General features: G+C 41.4%; 2 protein-coding genes across 3 annotated transcripts in view; both read right to left on the reverse strand.

The window, feature by feature from the left end:
* RNF4 (ring finger protein 4) overlaps positions 1 to 7,193 on the reverse strand; it is a 61,813-nt gene extending 54,620 nt beyond the window's left edge. Inside the window, exon 1 of the mRNA XM_074229915.1 lies at positions 7,088 to 7,193. The gene's annotated coding sequence lies outside the window, so the exon portion shown is untranslated. The remainder of the gene's footprint in view (positions 1 to 7,087) is intronic.
* A 182-nt stretch (positions 7,194 to 7,375) lies between these two features.
* The window catches only part of CFAP99 (cilia and flagella associated protein 99), a 200,124-nt gene continuing 186,071 nt past the window's right edge, over positions 7,376 to 21,428 (reverse strand). For both annotated transcript variants that reach the window (XM_074229913.1, XM_074229914.1), the window contains one exon: positions 7,376 to 7,612. In XM_074229913.1, coding sequence (XP_074086014.1) covers positions 7,507 to 7,612 — 106 coding nt within the window. In that variant the 3' untranslated portion in view covers positions 7,376 to 7,506. The remainder of the gene's footprint in view (positions 7,613 to 21,428) is intronic.

Below are 21,428 nucleotides of genomic sequence, written 5' to 3' on the forward strand. Positions count from 1 at the left end.
GATAAATATTGTATGTTCTGATTAGGTGACCTGGAAGTGAATCCTCAATATCTCTCCTATCTCTGTTCCTATACTCTGCCACTTCAAAATATTAACATATATACCTAGAGCAAGGAAGCATTGGAGATCATTTATAAACTATGCACTTACAGGAGTCCTCTAAATTCACTTTAAAAACAGTGCCTGATAACTGCTTTAATTTTCTCCTCAGAAAAAAGGCAAATTCACCCTTTTCATTTTGATACTGGTCACTTGGTTTTCTCCTCTCCCCCCCACTTTTGTTTAAAAAAAAAAACACCACCAAATTAACCAGTGGTTTATCTTTTACTGGTTTCTTCATGAAGCCAACTCTTAGGGGTTTTTTGTTATTAGTTCACAATTTTCTTACTTTCAATTTTAGTAATCTCTCCTTTGATTTTCCAGGATTTCCATTATGGTATTTAAATTGGGGATTTTCAATTTTTTCTTTTTCTTTTGTAGTATTCAACTATATACTCAATTCATTGATCTGTTCTTTGTTTTATTGATAAGTGTTTAGAGATATATTTCCCCCTATATCCCATAAATTTTAGAATGCTGTCTCATAGTCTTTATATAGTTATATTCTTTGAACTACCCATTCTTTAGGATTAGATTATTTAGTTTCCAACTTTTTTTGTTTTTTTGCTAGGCAATAGGGTTAAGTGGCTTGCTCAGGGTCACACAGCTAGGTAATTATTAAAGTGTCTGATTGAATTCAAGATCCTCCAGATTCCAGGGCCAGTACTCTATCTACTGTATCACCCAGTTGGCCCCCTCCAACTATTTTTTTTTTTTAGGTTTTTGCAAGGCAAATGGGGTTAAGTGGCTTGCCCAAGGCCACACAGCTAGTAATTATTGAGTGTCTGAGCCATATTTGAACTCAGGTACTCCTGACTCCAGGACTGGTGCTCCATCCACTGCGCCCCTCCCTCCAACTAATTTTTAATCTACATTTCCACAGCCTATTCTATTATTGAATGTAATTTTATAAAGGATGCATTTAATTTTTCTGCACCTGATTGAAGACATAACCTAAAACATGGTCTATTTTTGTGTTGATGCCTTGAACCACTGGAAAAAGGTATATTCCTTTCTATTCAATTCCCATTCAATTTTCTCCAGCGGTCTAACTTTTCTTAAATTCTCTTCATCTTCTTAACTTCTTTTGTGCTTATTATTTTCTTTTTAGAAAATCTAGTTCTGAAAGGCAAATGTTGAGGTCCCCTTACCTGAATAGTTTTACTATTTCTTACTGTAACTCATTTAATTTTTTTCTCTAAGAGCTTGAATGCTATACCAATTGGTGATTACTTTTAGTATAATATCACTTCATTGCCAATGGCACCTTTTAACATTATGTAGTTTCCTTGCTTATCTCTTTTAGATCTTTTTGTTTTTTGTGATTTGAAATCACAACTATTACTCACTTTTTTAACCTCAGTGGATGCATGATAGATTCTGCTCTAGTCCTTTTATCTTTACTCTGTGTCTGTACTTCAAGTCTGCTTCTTATAAACGATATATTGCAGAATTTTGGTTTTTAATCCATACTCTATCCTTTTAATTATCTCATTCATATCAGTTATAAATACTGAGTACTTCACTCCAGCCTATTTTCCTCTCTTCCCCCTTCCTCCTTTCACCCTGTTTCTTCTCAATAATTGTTTTGCTTTTGAGTAGTGTGCCTTCTCCAATCCACTCTACTCTATGATCCACCATTACCACTACTAGGTCCGTGTAAAAAGAGATCAAAGAAATAGGAAAAGGTCCTATATATAAAAAAATATTTATAGCAACTCTTTTTGTGGTAGCAAGAACTGAGAACATTGAAAGGATATGGAACAATGAGAAAATGACTGAACAAGCAGTACTATTGCACTATAAGAAATGACTGGCTGGGGGGCAGGGCAGCTGGGTGGAGCAGTAGATAGAGCACCAGCCCTGGAGTCAGGAGGACCTGAATTAAAATCTGGTCTCAGACACTTAATTATGTAGTTGTGTGACCTTGAGTAAGTCACTTAACCCCATTGCTTTGCAAAAAAAAAAAAATAACCAGCTGGATGCTTTTAGAAAAACCTGGAAAAATGTTATATGAAATGTAAAATAAAAGTGTAGCAAGTTGAGTCAGATCATTGTACACAGTAACAGCAATATTGAACAATGATCAACTATGAATGACTTAGTTATTTTCAGCATTACAATGACAGAAGACAATTCCAAAGGGTTTATGGTGGAAAATGCTATCCACTTCTAGAGAAAGAACTAATGGGAGGTCTTAATGCAGATTGAAAGCTTGTTTTTTCCTCTTCTTTTGGTCTGAATTCTCTTTTACAATATGGCTAATAAATGTTTTGCATGACTTCACATGAATAATCTATATCAAAGTGCTTGCTTTCTCATGGTTAGGTCAGGGGATGGAGGGAGTTTGAAACTCAAAAATTATAAAAATAATGCTAATTTTTTTATATAATTGAGATAAAAACAAAGCATTCTTTAATTAAAAAAAAAGATTAAGTTCTTGTCCAGGACAAAAGTGCTTGCTTTCTCATGGTTAGGTCAGGGGATGGAGGGAGTTTGAAACTCTAAAATTATAAAAATAATGCTAATTTTTTTTATATAATTGAGATAAAAACAAAACATTCTTTAATTAAAAAAAAAGATTAAGTTCTTGTCCAGGACAAAGAGCTTCCTACTTAATAAATCAAAACTCTCAAATACACACATACCAGTAGGAAAGGGGAATAAATATTTATGAAGCACCTATGTGCCAGGCATTAAACACTTTACAAATATTCTCCCATTTTATCCCTAAAACAACCCTTTGAGGGAGGTGCTATTATTATCCCAATTTTACCATTGAGGAAACTGAGGTAAAGTGACTTGGCCAGGGTCATAAAGTTGGGAAGTACCTCAAGCAAGATTTAAACTCCTGACTTCCAGAATTCAGGTCCAGCACTAGATCTCCACCACTTAGCTGTCAGCAAACACATAACTCCATTTTAAACTACCCCAAGAAGCCTCCTCCCCCATATTGAGTCAGGATTAAGAGTTGCAACACCCATAATTAAAAAGATTAGCATAGTCTAAAAGATAAAACACAAATAAAAATGGAATTAATATGAAATATCTTTCTTTCCTTCATTTCACCCCTTAGCAATCAGCAATAACTTTTAATCTCAGGATTTCTTTACACTCTTAACCAATTGTAGATGTTTTTTAAATGTAGGTAAGATATCTATTTATTACATTAAAAAGTAAAACGTCCCATAATCATTAGAAAATTTTGAAATTGTAAACTTTTTAAAAGGGTCTCAAAAACTTCCAGGGGACAAAAATGGTTTATCAGGCTTGCTGTCTTTTCATTTTCAGCTAATTGACCACTCCCCCCCTTGTTTTCTTGACTGGCTTTCTTATTCTGGTATTCCCAAAGCTTTTTTCTTACCTAAATCCTTGGTTCTCACTATGCCAACTTTTCTGGTGAACAGTCTTTCCCCCAAAGCTTCAATGAATGATTAAACTTTCCAGGCTAAGTCCCATTTTATAGATTATTTTTTTTTTGCTAAGAGAGTTAATCCATCTCCAACTACCAACCATTCCCTGAAAGTCTCACTTCATCCTGTAAAAGAGCAATTTCCTATTCCTCTTCAAGCCTGTCCCACTGTACTCCCATCTCTCTCCATTTCCTCTAGTGGCACTACTATATAATTTTAGTCACCCAGGTATATAGTCATTTTTTTTTGCAAGGCAAATGGGGTTAAGTGGCTTGCCCAAGTCCACACAGCTAGGTAATTATTAAGTGTCCGAGACCGGATTTGAACCCAGGTACTCCTGACTCCAGGGCCGGTGCTTTATCCACTACGCCACCTAGTTACCCATATAGTCATTTTTTGACACAAGAAGGACTAGAAAGGACACAATCAATAATACTACATATTATAGGACAATTTTTACCTAATCTTGTATTTGTTACTTTCTTTTGTAAAATCAGTCAGTAGGAAATCAATTTACAACAATTTCTTAAGGTCCTATTATGAATCAAGTCACATGCTAGGCACTGGAATACACAAAGAAAGCATCCCTAAGGCTCTTTTTTTCCAGCTATAAAATTTTATATTTTGTGCTTTACAAAATGGTTGTCATCTCTCTTCAGGTTTTATTTCTGTGCTTTCTCTACAGAGGCCCAGAAAATTCTTCACCCTAGAAACTCTCTTCACTCTGGAATCTATACAACTCCCTCTTGATTAGCTGGTTCCTCCCAGAATTTCCATTTTAAGGAGAAAGCCAAGCAGGTCCTGTCATGTCTTCCTCTCCAGTCTACACTGTTGCCACTTCTACTCCAGGACTTTTCCTTTATAAGGGCTCCAAGCTGCTCACTGTTTCTCCCCTCATCTTTTCAGCTCTTTTGTGCTGTCTTCTCCAATTAGAATAAAAGCTTCTGGAAGACAGGGTTGTTCTTCAGTTATTATATGTATTCCCTGAGCACAATGCCTGACACTCACTAAGGCTGACTTGACACCTTATCTCCATGCATTCAAATGCCTACTATGTGTACACACATATACTGTGCAAGTATACCCTGCCTACATTATTGTACTAACACTTCAGCTGTTGATCTGCATCATTTTATTCAATCCTATTCAACTCTTCATGCCCCATTTGAGATTTACTTGGCAAAATATACTGGAAGGGGTTACTATTTCCTTTTCCAGCTCATTTTACAGATAAGGAAACCAAGGCATTGAAAGTTCAGTGACTTGTCCAGGGTTACATAACTAGCATCTGAGATAAGATTTGAACTCTGGAAGATGCGTCTATCTGCTTACCCAGCTGCCCTACCTGTAGTGTCTTATAAAGATCAGTCTTTCTGTAACCAATATTCTCATTGCCCTATTGTTTAAAAATAAAAAATCTAACAGCTTTCCATTAATTACAGGTGAAGGATCACTTTCTAAGCCTAACAAATTCCAGGCCCTATACAGATGTCAGATGTCCTAACTCTCCCTGTGTTCACTCAACAGTCTCAAATATTTGGTCCTTACCTATAAGTGAAAATAGTTATTCAATAAGGGCTCAGTCTTTTTTCTAAGTCATCCCTTTTTATCAGTCTAAATAATCTTTTTTTTTTGCAAGGCAATGGGGTTAAGTGGCTTGCCCAAGGCCACACAGCTAGGCAATGATTAAGTGTCTGAGGCTGGATTTGAACTCAGGTACTCTGACTTCAGGGCTGGTGCTTTATCTACTGCGCCACTTAGCTGCCCCAATAATCTTTTTAAATACAAAAAAATGAAATACTTATTCAAAAGTATCTATTATGGGGCACCTAGGTGGTACAGTGGATAGAGTACCAGCACTGGAGTCAGGAGGTTCTGAGTTCAAATTTGATCTCAGAAACTTAAATTACCCAGCTGTGTGACCTTGGGCAAGTCACTTAACTTGCCTTACCAAAAAACCCCCCACCTATAAAGATCCTCTGAAATCTCTAGAACTGAATTTTGAGTTAAATGAATGAAAAACAAGCATTTAAAAGGAGTTAGGAAGAGTAATCCCCCCCATACACAAAAAAGGCACTCATTAAATTTCTCTTCTTTTTCTAATTTAACAATAAGCCGTAGTTAGGTAGTTCAGTGGTTAGAGTTTTGAACTGGAGTCAGGAGGACCCAAGTTTAAATGTGGTCTCAAGACATTATCCTGGACAAGTCAGGTAACCCTGTTTACCTGAATCCACCTGAGAAGAAAATAGTAAACCACTGTAATGTCTTAGACAAAAAAATCCCAGGGACAGTGTTGATGTGGTACATACCAGGTTAAACAGAGTCCGATGCTACTGACCAAAGACAACTTTATGGTTAATAAATACATAAGAGACTTTGTGGCACCACCGGTGACATTTTTTTCTCTATTAATTATCCTGTCATCTATCTACCTTATGATCAAAAGGGGGAAAACAATCACCTTAAACAAGGGGTTTTATTTACAGTTTCTCTCCACTCATTTTTCTGTCTTCTAGCTACCTTCAGGCCTGAACACACACACACACACAAAATCACGAGTTTTATAAACCCACACCCACCCCTTTGATTTTTCAGAACTGCGTATACTTGCATGGGAACAATTGTACCTTTAATTACCTGAAATTTAACATTTCCTTCTATTATCCAAAAAAAAATCTTAAAAGGGTCCCAACAGACTTCACCTGACTCTCAAAGGAAACCATGCCAAAAAAAAAAAAAGATTAACCCTTCTCCTAAATTAAATCACATTCCCTTCCCAAATAAATCATTTTTTGGCGGATCAATAGTCCTTGAAAAAACAAAAACAAAAAAAAAAGCTGCCATCCGGGTTAATATTGTGGCAGGGGAATCGTGTTTTTCCTTCAGTGCCCCCCTCCCCCCCATTCTCATTCAATTCACATTTCAGATCATAGCTTCAGTCTCAAATTGGGGGCACGGGGATTAGAAACACCCCCGCCCCAGAAAAAGAGACAACCACCGAGGAATTGGCAGCCGGCCTTCTAAAACAAGCATTTCCATAATAAATAAATGAAAAAAAAAGGCCGCGATTCGGCCTAGATCTGGGTCCGGGGTAGACGCGGATGCAGAATTCTCTCCTTTCTGGGCCTGCACCTGGGTGTCTCTCCTCATCCGGGTCCTCGCCCCTCTCCCCAGCCCCGGATCCAGCCCCATCAGACATTTTGGGGGAGTCTCGGGGCCCCCGCAGAGGGGTACAAAGGGGCCCCGGCCATCCGTTGCATGTTTTTTTTTGGACCCCTCCTTAGGCCGTGGTCGCGCCATCCGCCCCTCCCCCACGCAGCGCCGCCTCGTCTCTCCTTCCTGGTCTGTAAAATGGGGCGAATTCTGCCCCTCCCCCCGGCGCCCCCCCCCCCGGGCCTCGCGCGCGCCCCTCACCCACCGGGTGGGGGATGGGCGGGAGGGTGGTGTCCCCCGAGGACCGCGCCGGGCCTCGGGCGGTGGGGGCGGGGCGGGGCCGCCCCGGAGGCGCCCGGCGCCGAGGCCTTCCTCCCCCGCTTCCCCTCGCCGCGGCCCCTCGGCCGCTCGGCTCCGCTCACCTGCCCTCACGCGAGGCCGCCGCGCTCCCGCGGACACGTCCGGGCCCGGAGCCGCCGAGCCGCCGCAACAGCCGCCGCGACAGCCGCCAGCCCACCCGCGCCGAGGCTTACGGCTCCCGGGCTCCTCCCACCCGGGGGCCGACAGCCCGCCTCCCGCGCGCGCCCATTGGACGTTGCCCGTTGGGGGGCCGCCTCCTTCCCCCCTCCCCCTCGCCTCGTGCCCGACGCGCTCTCGCATTGGCCCCCCCTCCCAGGCCTCTCGCTCCTATTGGCTGAAGAACCTGCCCGTCTCGGCTCGCAGTCTGGGTCCGTTTCAATGTTACTTTTATTGAGCGCCGCCGGGGTACCGAGGCCGAAGAGGAGACCCAAAGCGGACGAGCGGGCCCTGCCCTCGAGGGGCGCCGGGGACGGGACCCGCCCTAGAGCTCGGCCTCCCCTTCTTCTCGCCACTGGAGCCATTCCTTGTCGCGGGCGCTACACGTCGCTGGGGCTGCCGGGACTTGTGGTTTTTCGGGCTCAAATACTCTAATGAATGAAGGAGAAAGGATGCGTTATGCCCTGGCCCCGGGGCCCCCCGCTCCGGCTCTCGGGGACCCCCACCCGGGCGCGGGCCCGAGACCAGCCGCTTTCCTTTTCTGGGCCTCAGTTTCCCGGGATGTAAAATGCACCATCACGGGGGGGGGGCGGTGGTCCCCGGAGGCCCTTCTGGGGCGAGGGTCCCACCCCCTCCCCCTCCGCGGGATTCTGCGCTTTTGTCCTCCCCCGTCTCCCAGACATCTTGGGGGGCAGGACCGGCCCTCCAAGACAAAGACGAGCTTCCCCGAAGCGGCCCACACCTCCAGATGCCCCCCGGGGCTGCCCAAGCCGGGCAGCCGACCCCCAGGGTGACAGGGGGCAAGGAGCTACCTGTCTGGGTCCAGCTCTATAGAATGAGGCGATCCAGGTCCCTTATTCTAAAAAAAATGCTCATTTCTCAATAATTCTGCCAGACGGATTACCCTCACTGTCCTACACCCCTGAGAACAGCCTCTTATTCTCATACAATTCTACTAGATTCTTCAGGGCTCAGCTTAAAAATCATCTCGCTGATTTTACTGATAATATCCCTAAAACATCTGCTTCCTTCCTGCCTATAAAACATTCCCATGTTTTCTCTATCCTCAAAATAGGTTCAATTGATCTGTCAATAGTTCCTTCGATCTTTCCTCCCTTCCTTCCTTTCTTTTTTTCTTTCTCTGCCTGAAAAACATTCCCATGTTTTCTCTATACTCAGAACATGTTCAATTGATCTGTCTATAGTTTCTTTGATCCTTCCTTCCTTCTTTCTCTGCCTGAAAAACATTCCCATGTTTTCTCTATACTCAAAACATGTCCAGTTGATCTGTCTATAGTTGCTTTAATGCTTCCTTTCTTCTCTTTCTTTCTCTGCCTGAAAAACATTCCCATATTTTCTCCATCCTTAAAATATGTTCAATTGATCTATCCACCCCTGTCTATATTTTCTTTAATCCTTCTTTTTCTTTTTCTCTTTTCTCTCTCTGTTTCTTTCATTCCTCTCTCCTTTCTTTTTCTTCCCAGCTATACTCTTTAAGAAGGCTGTCTACCATCATTTTCCTCCAATTCCTTTTTTCCTCACTGTCTTAACTTTCTTCAGTTTGACTTTCAGCTTCATCATTCAAATGAAATGACCGTCTCCAGAATTACTAGTGATCTCAATTGCCAAGTCAAATCAATGGTCTTTTCTCAATACTCATTCTTCAACATTGTTGAACATCCTCATCTCCCGGGTAGTTTCTTCTCTCTAGGTTTTTGTGACAGTAATTTCTCCTGGTTCTCCTTCTGCCTGTCTGACCATACTTTCTTAGCCTTTTTTTCCTGAGTCTTTCATCTGAGTTCCACTTGGGTAATTGCGGGCATATTACAAACATTTGTCTTGGACCAACTTTTCTTCTTCCTTTAAATTATTTCACTTAATATGCTCCTCATTTTTCATGTCCTGAATGATCTTTTTGCTAATGTTCTTGGATCTACTCTGCTGACTACCAAGGCTCCCAACCTCAACTGGACATTTAGAACTGGATATCCCATAGACCAAAATGGAAATCTCTATCTTTCCCCCAAAACTCCCCTCTTCCTAACTTTTCCTTGTTATTGTTGAGGGTACAATTACCTACTACCAGCTTCTTACTCTCAGCTTACCATATTGAATCTTTTGCCAAATTCTTTGGATTGTATTTTCCTAACAGTGCTTTTATATAATCTAGCATAGTTATCACCCTGATGCTGGCCCCAATCACCATCTCTGCACTCATCTTGATTAGCCTTCCTAAACCCAAGTCTCTCTCCAATCCATCCTCTACTTATCATCATCCAAAGTGCTCTTCCTACTGCACAGTTCTGATCATATCACTCCCTTATCAGTAAATGTCAGTGGCTCCTTATTGCCTCCAGGATCAAATGTAAACTCCTCAGTCCTTGAAAGTTTTTCAGTCTGAAAGGTAGTCCCACTCTACCTTTTCAGGCTTTTTATACTTCACTTCCCTCCCTATGGTCTACCATCAAGTACCTGGCTTTTGCTGTTCCAAGACTTACCTACTGGCTTTGTACATTTTTGCTAGCTGTCACCCATGTCCAAAATTCTCACCTCTGCAGCTTAAATCCCACCTGCTGCAGATAGTAGTTCTCTTTAGTGCTTTTCTTTTAAAATTATCTTCAATCTGTATATCTTGTTCATACAATCTCCAAACTGTATATCTTGTTCATACAATCTCCAAACTGTATATCTTGTTCATACTATATTTTGCATGGTGTCTTCTCTCATTAGATTGAGGGCAAAGGCTAATTTTGCTTCTCTTTGTTTCTCCAGCCCCCTTATAGCAAAATAACTGGTACGTGGTAGGGACTTTTAATAAGTACTTGTGGTTTTGATTTTTTCCTTGCCTTTTTTCAATTCATGACTTCTCTCCTCTGCAGTAATCATTTCTAACTACTCCAATCCCACAATTTCTCCTTCTGACTTCTCCCTCAGACATCAATTAATCAACTAATCAATCCTCTTTGTGGTAGCCATGGGGGAAGTTGCTTATGCCTTACTGGAAAATACATCATGCAGGAACCAGATAAAATTCAGAAGGAACCTTAGAAATAACTTAGGACAACTGCTTCATTTTACCAAATCAGGAGACTAATGCTTAAAGGAACTAATGGGGTGTCCAAGGTCACACCTGCTGTTCTAAGATTCTTTCCCAGGACCAGACAATCTGACTAAACATATGGCCAAGCCAATCTAGTGGCACAGCCTTCAGTCTCAGCCTAAAGGCTGATTTCTTTATCCTGGACTAACTCTGCCATCTACTGGCTAATTACATCATCAATCCCTTTTTTTGTGGAGTATACTGGTGAAAAAAGCCTTGTACCTGTGGGAGAGTTGGTGGGCAGGAGATAAGGAGTTGGATTCAATCGTTTTTAATGTTTCTTTAATTCTACATCCTAATTTCTTTTTCTTGGGCATTCTGTGTTCCAATTCTGACATTTTGTAACAGTATTCAACATTTATTAACAATGCAAAATGTGAAAGGCATTGTGGAGTAATGGCTACAAAAGTAGCCTTGGATCCAGGAAGACCTAGGTCAAGTCCTCTGACACGTGGGCCCATATGGGACCATATGCAAGTCATTGCTATTCTCTTAAAATTCTTCCTTAGCTATTCTCTTAAAATGCCGAGAAGATCCCAACTTCCATCCACAGGGAAAGTTTCCTCATTCGGAACTTCTCTTTACCAGTGAAATCACAGGTACAATCCCTATCCCTATCATTTGTAAAACACTGTACCTAATTAGCCCCAGGCATCCAAAGACAAACATGGAAGTATTCTGTTCTCTGAGAGTTTTCATTTTTCTGGAGGGCTATAATTCCTGGATAGATGTTTTATAAAAAAAAGGGAAAATAAGAATTGGGAGAAGGGGTTAGGAAAATTATCATATATGAAGGATCTCAAAGATAATGATTCCAATGGGTAGAGATCAAAGGGAAGTGACTTCCAGGCTCAGGGTCCAGTTTGGACAATCTCGTGGAAGCATGAGATGGGATGTTGAGTTAAAGGAACCAATATGGTCAATTTGCCTGGAGTTCAGAGAGGGGAGTAATGGCCAATAAGACTGCAAAGGTAAATATTGCCCTGGAGGTACTCGAGGGCCCCCAGAGTTTAAGAATAGAAAGTTACGTGTTCAAAGGTTTAGGAAGATTATTTTGACAGCTGTGTGGAGGTTGATAAAAGACTATGACCCTAAATAGGAAACGATTATAAAATAATTTAGCAAAAAGGTAATGAGATTAGAAAGGCTCAAATATGAGTGGAGAGAAGAAGTTGAATGTGAGAGATATTTTGGAGACAGAATTGATTGTGCTTGATGACATATTCCATAGGTGTAAGGGGCAAGAATTACCCTGAGAGTTACTTTGAGTAACAGAAATGGAAAAGGGGAGGCTTTGGTAGGGAGACAAATTTTGTTTTGAACATGTTAAGTCTGAGATACCAATTGGAGATGCATATCAGGCAGTTGGGAAGGTGGAACTGGAGTTTCAGGAGAGAGTTTTTGATTCCATATATTATACAGATTTATATATATTATACATATATAAAATAATGTTACATTATATAAGTATGTAATAGAGACTAATCAGGACAAACCCAAGATTTATTGGACCAAAGGCTACCTCTGGTGAGCCACATAAATTTTAGTTCCAGTTTGAAAGACCTGGCACTTTGAAATGACATAATAAGACCTAAATGGTCCTCTGGTCCCCATATGATAGTGAGGTGGAGGGATACAGTGCTGGCTAAGTTTAAAAGGAGAAATTGCTTCCATTTTCTCTTGATTCTCCTTTTTTTCTCTCCAGAATGATTGTGAAATTTCCTCCCTAAATCTAGGGTGAATGGCCATGGCTCCTCTATGTCAGCAAGCCCATGCAATGGCCAGATGAGCCTGAGCTCAGCTCCTGGCTGCCTTCTCTGCTTTTTCTGATCATAGGGTCAGAAAAGCAGCAATCATGGGAGAAGAACTTTTGCTGGCAGTGTCAGTGTCAGCCTCAAGAATTCCTTTGGAGAAGCCTCCTACAGCTTGGCTTGACTTGCCAGAAGTAGCAGATCTGAAAGGAGCTGTTTAGACAGTGCAGCACTGAGGTGAAAGTAAATACCTATCTGACAGTCCCATGTAATGTTCCTTGTTTTAATGTTTTAAGTGTCATCCTCCCAGAAAAATACAATAGGAGTTATATTATTGCTTCAAATTTGTCAAAAATTTGTCAAATTTTTGAGAGTGAATAGTTTGTATCAAGTATTTTTCTATTCCTTTTTGAGACCCTAAACACTATCCAATCAACTTTAAGAGATTTTCCCTGAGATTTAATGGTGTGAAGGGTAAAGAACCAGAAAGATTGAGAAAAAGATCCTGACCCCTCTTTTTAGGGGATGAGGAACCCCCAGGATGAAACTGGGTTTGTACATGTGCCATTGCTAAGGACCCCTTTAGAGAGGGAGACCAAGCATCTCAACTCTGATTAGCTCAGCATGTTGTTAGCTAAATGAGTCATCTAAAAAAGTTGATATTTGTGAGGTAGAAAATACATGTTTAGCAAGAGAGACTAAGGGTGACCAACAGGGAGGAGAACCAGAAGTCAAGGGGATGAAATCTATCTAGGAGAGGATGGTGAAAAGTGCAAAAAGCTTCCAAGAGGAGGGCAGCTGGGTGGCACAGTGGATAGAGCACCAGCTCTGGAGCCAGGAGGACCTCAGTTCAAATCCAGACTCAGACACTAATTTAATTGCCTAGCTGTGGGACCTTGGGCAAGTCACTTTAACTCCATTGCCTTAAATAATTTTTTTTAAAAAAAAGCTTCCAATATCAAGGGAAGTAAGGATAGAAAAAGTCATCAAACTTAGCAACAATTACTATTGATAAGCTTTGGGAAAACAGTTACAGGAAAGGAATAAGAGCCACATTGAGTAAATGGATGATAAGTGGGTAGTGAATGGAAATGTCTTTTTGGTCTTAATGGGGCAAAGTTTATAATAGCCTGAGGAAAAAGCAAAATCAAGTGAATCATTGGAAGAGATTTTGAGGAAGATGAACCATAATAAGATCTTTTTCAGTTCTGACATTCTGTGATCTATCATTAAGTGCTGAGAGAGACATCAAAGGGATGATTGGGGGAGATCTAGAATATTGTAGGCAGTAGAGAAGGAGCCAGTAGATATGGAGAGCCTGAAGATTAGAGACAAAAAGGAAATAGTTATCTTTTCCATATCACAGGGGTTAGGGACGTGGATCTGGGCAATCTGGAAAATCTACTTAAATTTCTATGGCTCTCCCTTCATGCCAGATATCAGAGAAGTCTGAATTATTATTGTATTAAAAGATGAAATATGTTGATATTATATAATACATGTTTTATGCATTTCTGAGTTTTTATATTTTTTTTTTGTGTCATCTGCTGGCTTCTGTATGTCTGTGGTTTCTGCTGCACTCCTAAAATATTCCCATTTAATTTCATATGTCAATCAATAATATACTGAAACTGAAATGGGGGAAAGTCACAATATGGAAAAGATAACTGTAATTGAAGAGGTTAAGTTCTGCAAGGATATGCATAGGGAAAGGATTAAGGCTTCAGTAAAGGGATTGGTATTGGCAAGAGATAACCCCTTCCTTAAAGATTAGCACAAAGGAGAAAAAGGAGGGGAAGGTGAAGAAGGTTTTAAAGCCTGGAAAGCTCTCTCATGAAGAAAAAAAGGAAAAAAAGGGATGGTTTGCTTCTGCTTTCAGTAAAGTAAATCAACTACTGAGGAGGAGACAGCTTGCCTAGAGTGGGACTGAGGAGAGAAGAAAATGATAATAGATTTAATGAAAATACTTTGAAAATCATAATGTAGGGGGGCGGCTTCCATGCCTCTCCACCACAGCACCATGCAGGGGGCAGCGACCCCGGGGCCAAAGTGGCAGCCCGGAGCCCACGCTGGAGGACATCTCCAGACAGAGTTTGCAGCAGAATGAGACTGGGACCAGTTCCATAAACCAAGGAGTCTCCTCCTGGCCCTTGTTGGAGAGTTGGCCGAACTCTTTCAATGGAAGCCTGATGATGGACCTGGACCTCTGTCCTGGTCTGAAATGGAATGAGGGGCATTAGGAGAGTTTAGTGATGTCCTTATCTACCTGGTAGCACTGGCATTGCAATGCCATATTGACTTGCCACAGGCTGTGCTGGCCAAGATAGAGACCAGCCAGCGCCACTACCCGGTCCACCTTGCCCCTGGCTTTTCCTGCAAGTACACAGAGTTGCCCCATGAAGACATACCGAAGACTGGAGCCTTGACCCTGCCCCAGGAACCTCAGAATGTGCACCTGCCTCCAAGAGAGGGGACAGGAACAGGTCCTGTGGACAAGGATGGGAGTATGGGCCTGGAAGGAACTGCAACTGGAATTCATGGGACTGACTCCAACAGTGCTGGTGAGGGACAGTCTGGAATGGGAACCCACCGGAAAACAGGGACACAAAAGCCTTCTCAAATCCTCCGTTAGTTGTGTTACTAGATCCTAGAAATGCAAGCCCTCTACCCTCCTAAATCCTACTAGAAGAGGGTCCTGGGTAGGACATTTGAATGGAGGAGGTCTTCTCAGGTTGTCATTTTTTCCTTCAATAAAACGGTTTGTGATGAAAAAAAAAATCAATGTAATGGGCAAATGCCAGCAGGCTTAAGGCATCCTGGTGAATGGGTAAGAGTTGGCCTTCACCTAAGGTAAGGCAAGGTGAAAATTCAAGGACAAAGAACACCCCAGTCTTCCACCTCCAGAAGATTCTCTGTATTTATCTTCCTCAAACCTCCTAATAGATGGAGAGATTCGGGGGGTGGGGTGGGGGGAGAAGAGATTAGAGGGAAATCTCATGGGGAGAAGAGCTTTTGCTCTGGGGATCAGAATCGATACAGATTTCTATTGGGTCACTGATTTCCTCAGATGCACATAGCTTCCTAATATAAAATGCTGTCCCTTTCATCTAAGGAAGTTCCATCTCATCAAGTCAGTCCAATAGCCGAGGTCAAATTTGCCTTCCTTCATCCTTGTTACATGACTTTGCTGGATACCTACACTTGGTGCATTTGTGTGTGGCTGTCAGGCACCATGGATTTTATTGCTGGCTCATTTGATTTTGTTGCCTATGAATTTATGAACATTTTGACTGTTCTTTCTACAATGAAGCTACTTCCCATTTTATCTAGCTTTGTGGATGTAGCAATAGAGATAAAGTAACTTTTTTTAACCTTCACTTTTCAGTTTTTAGGCCCTTTTTTGATTTAATTTGGAAGGCTAGAGGCAAAAATTTTATTAACCCCCTTTTAACTGTACCTTTATTAGTTGTCCTCTAGCCTTAGATAAAAGCTCTCATTCCTATGTTTTAAGGCATGATGCAGAAATCCAAATCTCAATCTCAGATGACATCTCCAACTATTTATGTCCTTTTGGCTGTTTATATGCTTCTCTGGTGACATTCTGTCACCCCATCACCCCCACAGGCACAGAAAGAGACAGAGACCCAAGAAAAGGGGCAAGAAGAAGAGTGAGCTTTCTAAGGGAAAGGAACCCAAGAGCTAGAGAGAAGACATAAATGAGGATTGGGGTCACACTCTCCCAGACTCCTCTGTGATCAACAGGTAGCTTGCAGAAAACATGTACACTGAGGATGTACACTGATGGAGTCACAGACTTATGAGTTGTAGACTCAGAAGAGAAGGGGCCATCACCAGATAGAGATGGAGAGGAGGAGGAATAGAGATCTGATAAGGAGCCATGTGGTGAAGGAATAACTTGGGCCTATTTACTTACTGGTACTTTAAGATAGAAGGGCTTCCCAAGAAAGATATATGGATACCTATATTGTATGTAGACCTTCTCCATTCAATGTATGCAGCAAGGAGCCCCTCTCAGAGCAGTGTTGTAAGTCCAGAGGACTATAGAGGGCACTAGGGAAGGTGGGGTTCACTAGACAGGAAAACTTCTTTGACTCCTTGGCATCACTTACTACTTGTTCCCTGCCTCTGAAGGAGGGACCCATTCAGGGTAGAATTAGATTATATTGGTCCATAGTCCAAGACCCACCTGGGGCAGAAGCAGAATGTCTTGACAGCATTTACAGACTCAGCAGCTATTCTCAGCATACAATAATCAAAGACAATTCTAAAAGACCTGAGCTGGAAAATACTATCCACATCCAGAGAAAGAACTTAGGAGTCTGAATGCAGATCATGGCACACTATTTTCTCCTTTTTAATTTTGTTTTTTACTTTTTATCTGCTCATGGTATTTCCCTTTTTGTTGTGATTCTTTCACAGCATAATATGAAAATGTGTGTAACATTATTGTACATGCATATTACCTATATCTAGAGGAGGGAAAGGTGGGAAGGAGAAAACTTTACAAAAATGAATGATGAAAATTATCTTAACATATCATTAGAAAAATAATTAAAAAAGAATCATGTTTTCTGACGGGTCAAATAAAAACAATTCTATCATTTGATATTTTTGACCTGGAAGGCCAAAAATTCTATTTTTACATGGAAGGCAAATGCCCATTTGGATATGAGGCAAACATTCCCTGGAGGAGGAGCAAAATAAACTAAATTCTGATGGTCCTAAGGGAAACCTTAGGTGGAAGTTTAAGCCAACTCAATAATTATTGGAATCCTCTAGAACTGAATCCTGAGACCAGAGTCTCAGGTTCTAGCTACACGAGATTCCTTCTGGCAATATAGTTGTTGATTGTCCTTCATTCTTGAAGAAGACCATGACATCAGGGAGGTGATGGAGTGACAAGCAAATGAATTAGATTTGAGTGAAAAGTGACTATGCTAAGTCCCTAGTCTCACCTCCTCCAGAGTCATCTGGGTCCAGTGGCCAGATAAGGATCAGGATGACAGGAGATGGTCCTGTATGAGAGGCATTCAGGGTAAAGTGAGTTGCCCAAGGTCACACAGCTAGTAAGTGGGAAGTGTCTGGGGCTGGATTGGAACCCCTGACCTCCTAACTTCAAGGCCAGTACTCTGAATCATCATAAGCCAACAGTAGTCATGAGGCTTTGACAAATCATTAGCATGTCCTGGATATACACTCGAGGCGGACAACAAACTTCTAGTTGACTTGTGTCAAGTTCACAAGTTAACTGCTTTAATCCAAAGGAGGCACCCAAACACACAAATTTGTCTCTTCTTCCTCTGACCTTGACTGGATGGCCTTTCAATAGGTGATACCTCCCATCATTCATTCTTTGGAGAAGATTGTGTAATCTTTCCTTTCAGAGAGAAAAGTCTCAAAAAGACTTGTTCATTTTAGAGGTGAGGAATTTGAGGCACACAGATTGTGTGTGTGTGTGTGTGTGTGTGTGTGTGTGTGTGTGTGTGTGTACTGTACACTGGCTCTCCTTGTCATGCTTAGACTGGAAGTGTAGCAGTAACTCATGGGCTTGATCCCAACCTTTCTTAACCCTAATGCAGCTTAGAACTCCCAAGCCCAAGCAACCCATCAGTCTCAGTTTCCTCTGGTAGCAAGGATTATAGGTATCCATTCAAATTCACCTTTGCCAGCTTTCCCAGAAATATTCTGTTCTGAAGGTGAATATATGTTTATATTCTTTTTGAAAACAGTTCTTTAGAGTTGCTATAGTTATCTGCTGAACACACCAGAACTTTCCAGTGAATATAATAGGTGGTTGATACATTTCCTCCAATGGCTTTTATAGAGACAGTCTAGGTGATTGTCCTTGATCATTTGGGGATGAGAGGGGGCTCACTCCTGGAACTGAGGTTGGGCAGCTTGTAAGAGAAAAGAGGCTTCATGTCTAGTGGTCTAAGGCTCTTAAACAAGATCAGCCCCTGCACTTGTTCCCAAATGATAATCTCCTTAAGGAGACTCATTGTTGCTTTTTTCCTTTCAAAATTATCTTTTACAGTCTTTTTAAGGTATCTCATTTACCTAGAAATAATAGGCAAGAAGATAAGTACTAAACCCTCTTGACAATAACATTTAAATCCCATGGCCTCAAGGACAAGTTCTATTGCAGATACCTCCCAATTCTTTATCTCCAGGCTTGTCATTCATCTCTCTTTGGATTCCTTTCTGGACTTTCCTCCACCATGCCCCAAGCAGCCTCTCACCCTGGAAGTCCACTCTGAGCCTGTAGCCTCCCCACCTCATCCTGCAAGTCCTCCCTTACCTCTGGCCTTCTCACAATGTAGCTATACTCTGCCTCTGCAGTTCTTTCCTCTGATTGGTTGATTCCTCTCAGAACCCCCATTTTAAGACAAGTTCCCCAGTCAACCATATCTTCATTATCCTCTGGGCTCCATTCCAGAATTTTCAGACTTTCTTTGTCATGCCCCCATGCAAGGAAGGACCTTCTCTATCTCCCTCTCCCCTTTCAATCTTGTTTTTCTGTCCTTCCCCATCTCAGGTCCTTGAAGACAAGGATTGTCTTACTTTCTGCTTGTATTTGTTTTCCCAGAGCTGAGTCTGTTGACTTGAATTGGTCTCTTGCTAAATAAACTCCAAATCCCCCACTCCCAGCTGCCTGCAAAACATTTCTAGCACATCAAATCCAGCATGTCTCATCTAAGATTTTCATTGTCTCTACAATTTTTTTTTTAGTTTTTTGAGTTTTTTTGCAAGGCAAATGGGGTTAAGTGGCTTGCCCAAGGCCACACAGCTAGGTAATTATTAAGTGTCTGAGACGGGATTTGAACCCAGGTACTCCTGACTTCAGGGCCGGTGCTTTATCCACTGTGCCACCTAGCTGCCCCTTGTCTCTACAATTTAATGAACATCTAGTACATACCATAGACTGTGTTAGGCATCAGGTATTCATAAGCAGGAAAGAAAAAGAGGCATCACTTACCCTGTGGGAGGTTACAGCTTACTAGGGGCTATATTGTGCCCAGATGAGACAAGTTAATTGGAGGAGGAAACACCTACTTTTCTTTATGACTTCATTATTTCTGTCTGTGGCACCACCATTCACCAGGTCTTTCCTGTTTGAAACCTTGCTGATATGTATGGCCTTTCCTCTTTCCTGGTGTCCCCTATCACTAAGCCACAGTCAAGTCCTATCACTTCCTCCTTTACAGAATCTCCGCATCCATCCCATGGCCACTACACAAACACAAATGTTCATCACTACCTGCTGGGCCCATTGCAATAGCCTTCTACCTAAGTCTTTCTATGCTTTTGTCTTTCAGACTAGTCTCCTTGCCTGGTACCCACTTATCTTTCCAACCTTATCTCACAAGACTCAACTCTGCAGACTCTTTGTTCTAATCAAACTATTCATACACATTGTCTTCTAGACACACACTGTGCTTTTTCTGTTATTGTGTTTTTGTTCCCTTTGCCTACAATGCTCCCCCACTTTCTGCTAGTTGTTACCACCCATCCTTTAAGGCCTTCCCTAGGAAACCTTTCCTCATCTCTTTTTTTGATGATGCTCTTTCCCCCACAGATCTCATATTTAGCACTGTTTACACCATTGTAATACACTCATTATAGAACAATAGATTTTGAACTAAAGACCATCATTTTAGGAAAGATCACACTTCACCTCAGTCAAGCCTGGACTCTTTGGAATCATTTTCCTCTTCACTTTCCATCTCCCTCTTTGACATTGTTTTCCCCTGTTAGCATGCAAACTCCTTGAGTTTAAGAACTGTCTTTTTTGTTTGTATTTATCTCTGAAGGGCTTAGAAAAGGGAATGTGCTTTGCTAATCCTTTTTAAATTAGAGCATTTAGTCCAACCACTTTTTATGGGGACATTAGATGGTACATCTATGAGCTTGGCATCAAAAAGACGAGTTCAGATCCAGCCTCAGATGCCATTAGCTATGTGACTATAGATAGATCATTTAATCTATGTTTGCCTCAGTTTCCTCAAGTATAGCATGGAGAAAATAATAGTGCCTACTTCTCAGAGCTGTTGTGAGCATCAAATGAGATCATTTGGTACAAAGCATAATGTAAGAAGCAGAGCCAGGATTTGAATTTTTGTTGCGCTCATTCTGACACTGAAAACTTGAAGACCAGATAGCGAAGTAAAGTCAAGGACTCACTTGAGTTCTCCCAAATTTCCCTCTAAAACAACTTTAAAATAATGTCTCAAAATGAATTCTAGAGGGGCAGAGCCTACAAATGGACAGGGTGAAACAATTTTATAGCCCAAGACAACTTGGAAGATTGGCAGGTGTTGCATCAGGTGAGAATGGAGTGCAGTTCACCACAGAAAAATGAATGCCCCAGCCAAATAGCAACAGACTTTTGCAGGGGGATGTGGGGAGTATGTGTGACTGAATTGGTAGGGACATCTTCTGGAGCTCTCAGCCTATAGACAGTAACAGGATTGAACAACTTTCAGAAGGTTATCATAGGGGCCCCTTTGCTAGCACAGTACTCTTGCTCTGTTCATATACAGCTCTGGGTTGTAGTCCTTGTGTCCTTTTAATGAAAGTCATAATGATGTGGACCCCTTAAGCAGTAAAAAAGCATGTTATGGATCCTTAAGCAGTAAAAGCTAAGAATAATGTGGATTTCCTAGCAAAAGTTTCTATCAGTGAATGTAGTCATCATCATCATCATCATCTGATAACATGGAATCACTATCAAGGAAAGCTATGAATAATGTAAACCAAGATTAATTGAAGCCAAAAATCCTCACTGACTAGAGCATGACAATCTTTTCAAGACCTTGGCATACCTGGGACTCCAGTCAAAACAGAAGAGATAGGTCCCGGGTATCTGGGTAGGACCAGTGATGAGCAGAATAAACCCCCAAAAGATCAGCCAATCCACACTAATATAGTCTATAACTCCTTCCTTTGTCTTATTTCTATAATTACCATGGGAGTTTTGGAGGGGGCAGGACTGAGGAAATTCCAACATCTTGTCTAGCTACTACCCTAGACTGTCCCAATCTTGGTATCCCACTTTAGATTATAAAATCAATCTAGAGCTGCCCAGCCTCTTCAGAATTAGACTAGACCCTTTATTTGCAGGGAGTTTCTACATTAAGGGATCAGAGGAATATATTCCAGAGGGCAAAAGAGCTAGAATTACAATAAAGAAGCAAAACTGAATCTGGAGGAAAAAAATATTCAATGAAATAGAGAATTTTCAAGCTTTCCTCATGAAAAGAACAGAGCTGAATAGAAAATTTGACTTTCAAATACAAGACTCAAGAGAAACATAAAAAGGTTAATAGAAAAGATAAATCTTAAGGAATGCAATAAGATTAAATTGTTTACAATTCT

Source organism: Macrotis lagotis, chromosome 3, assembly GCF_037893015.1.
Source record: "Macrotis lagotis isolate mMagLag1 chromosome 3, bilby.v1.9.chrom.fasta, whole genome shotgun sequence".
NCBI lineage: Eukaryota > Metazoa > Chordata > Mammalia > Peramelemorphia > Peramelidae > Macrotis > Macrotis lagotis.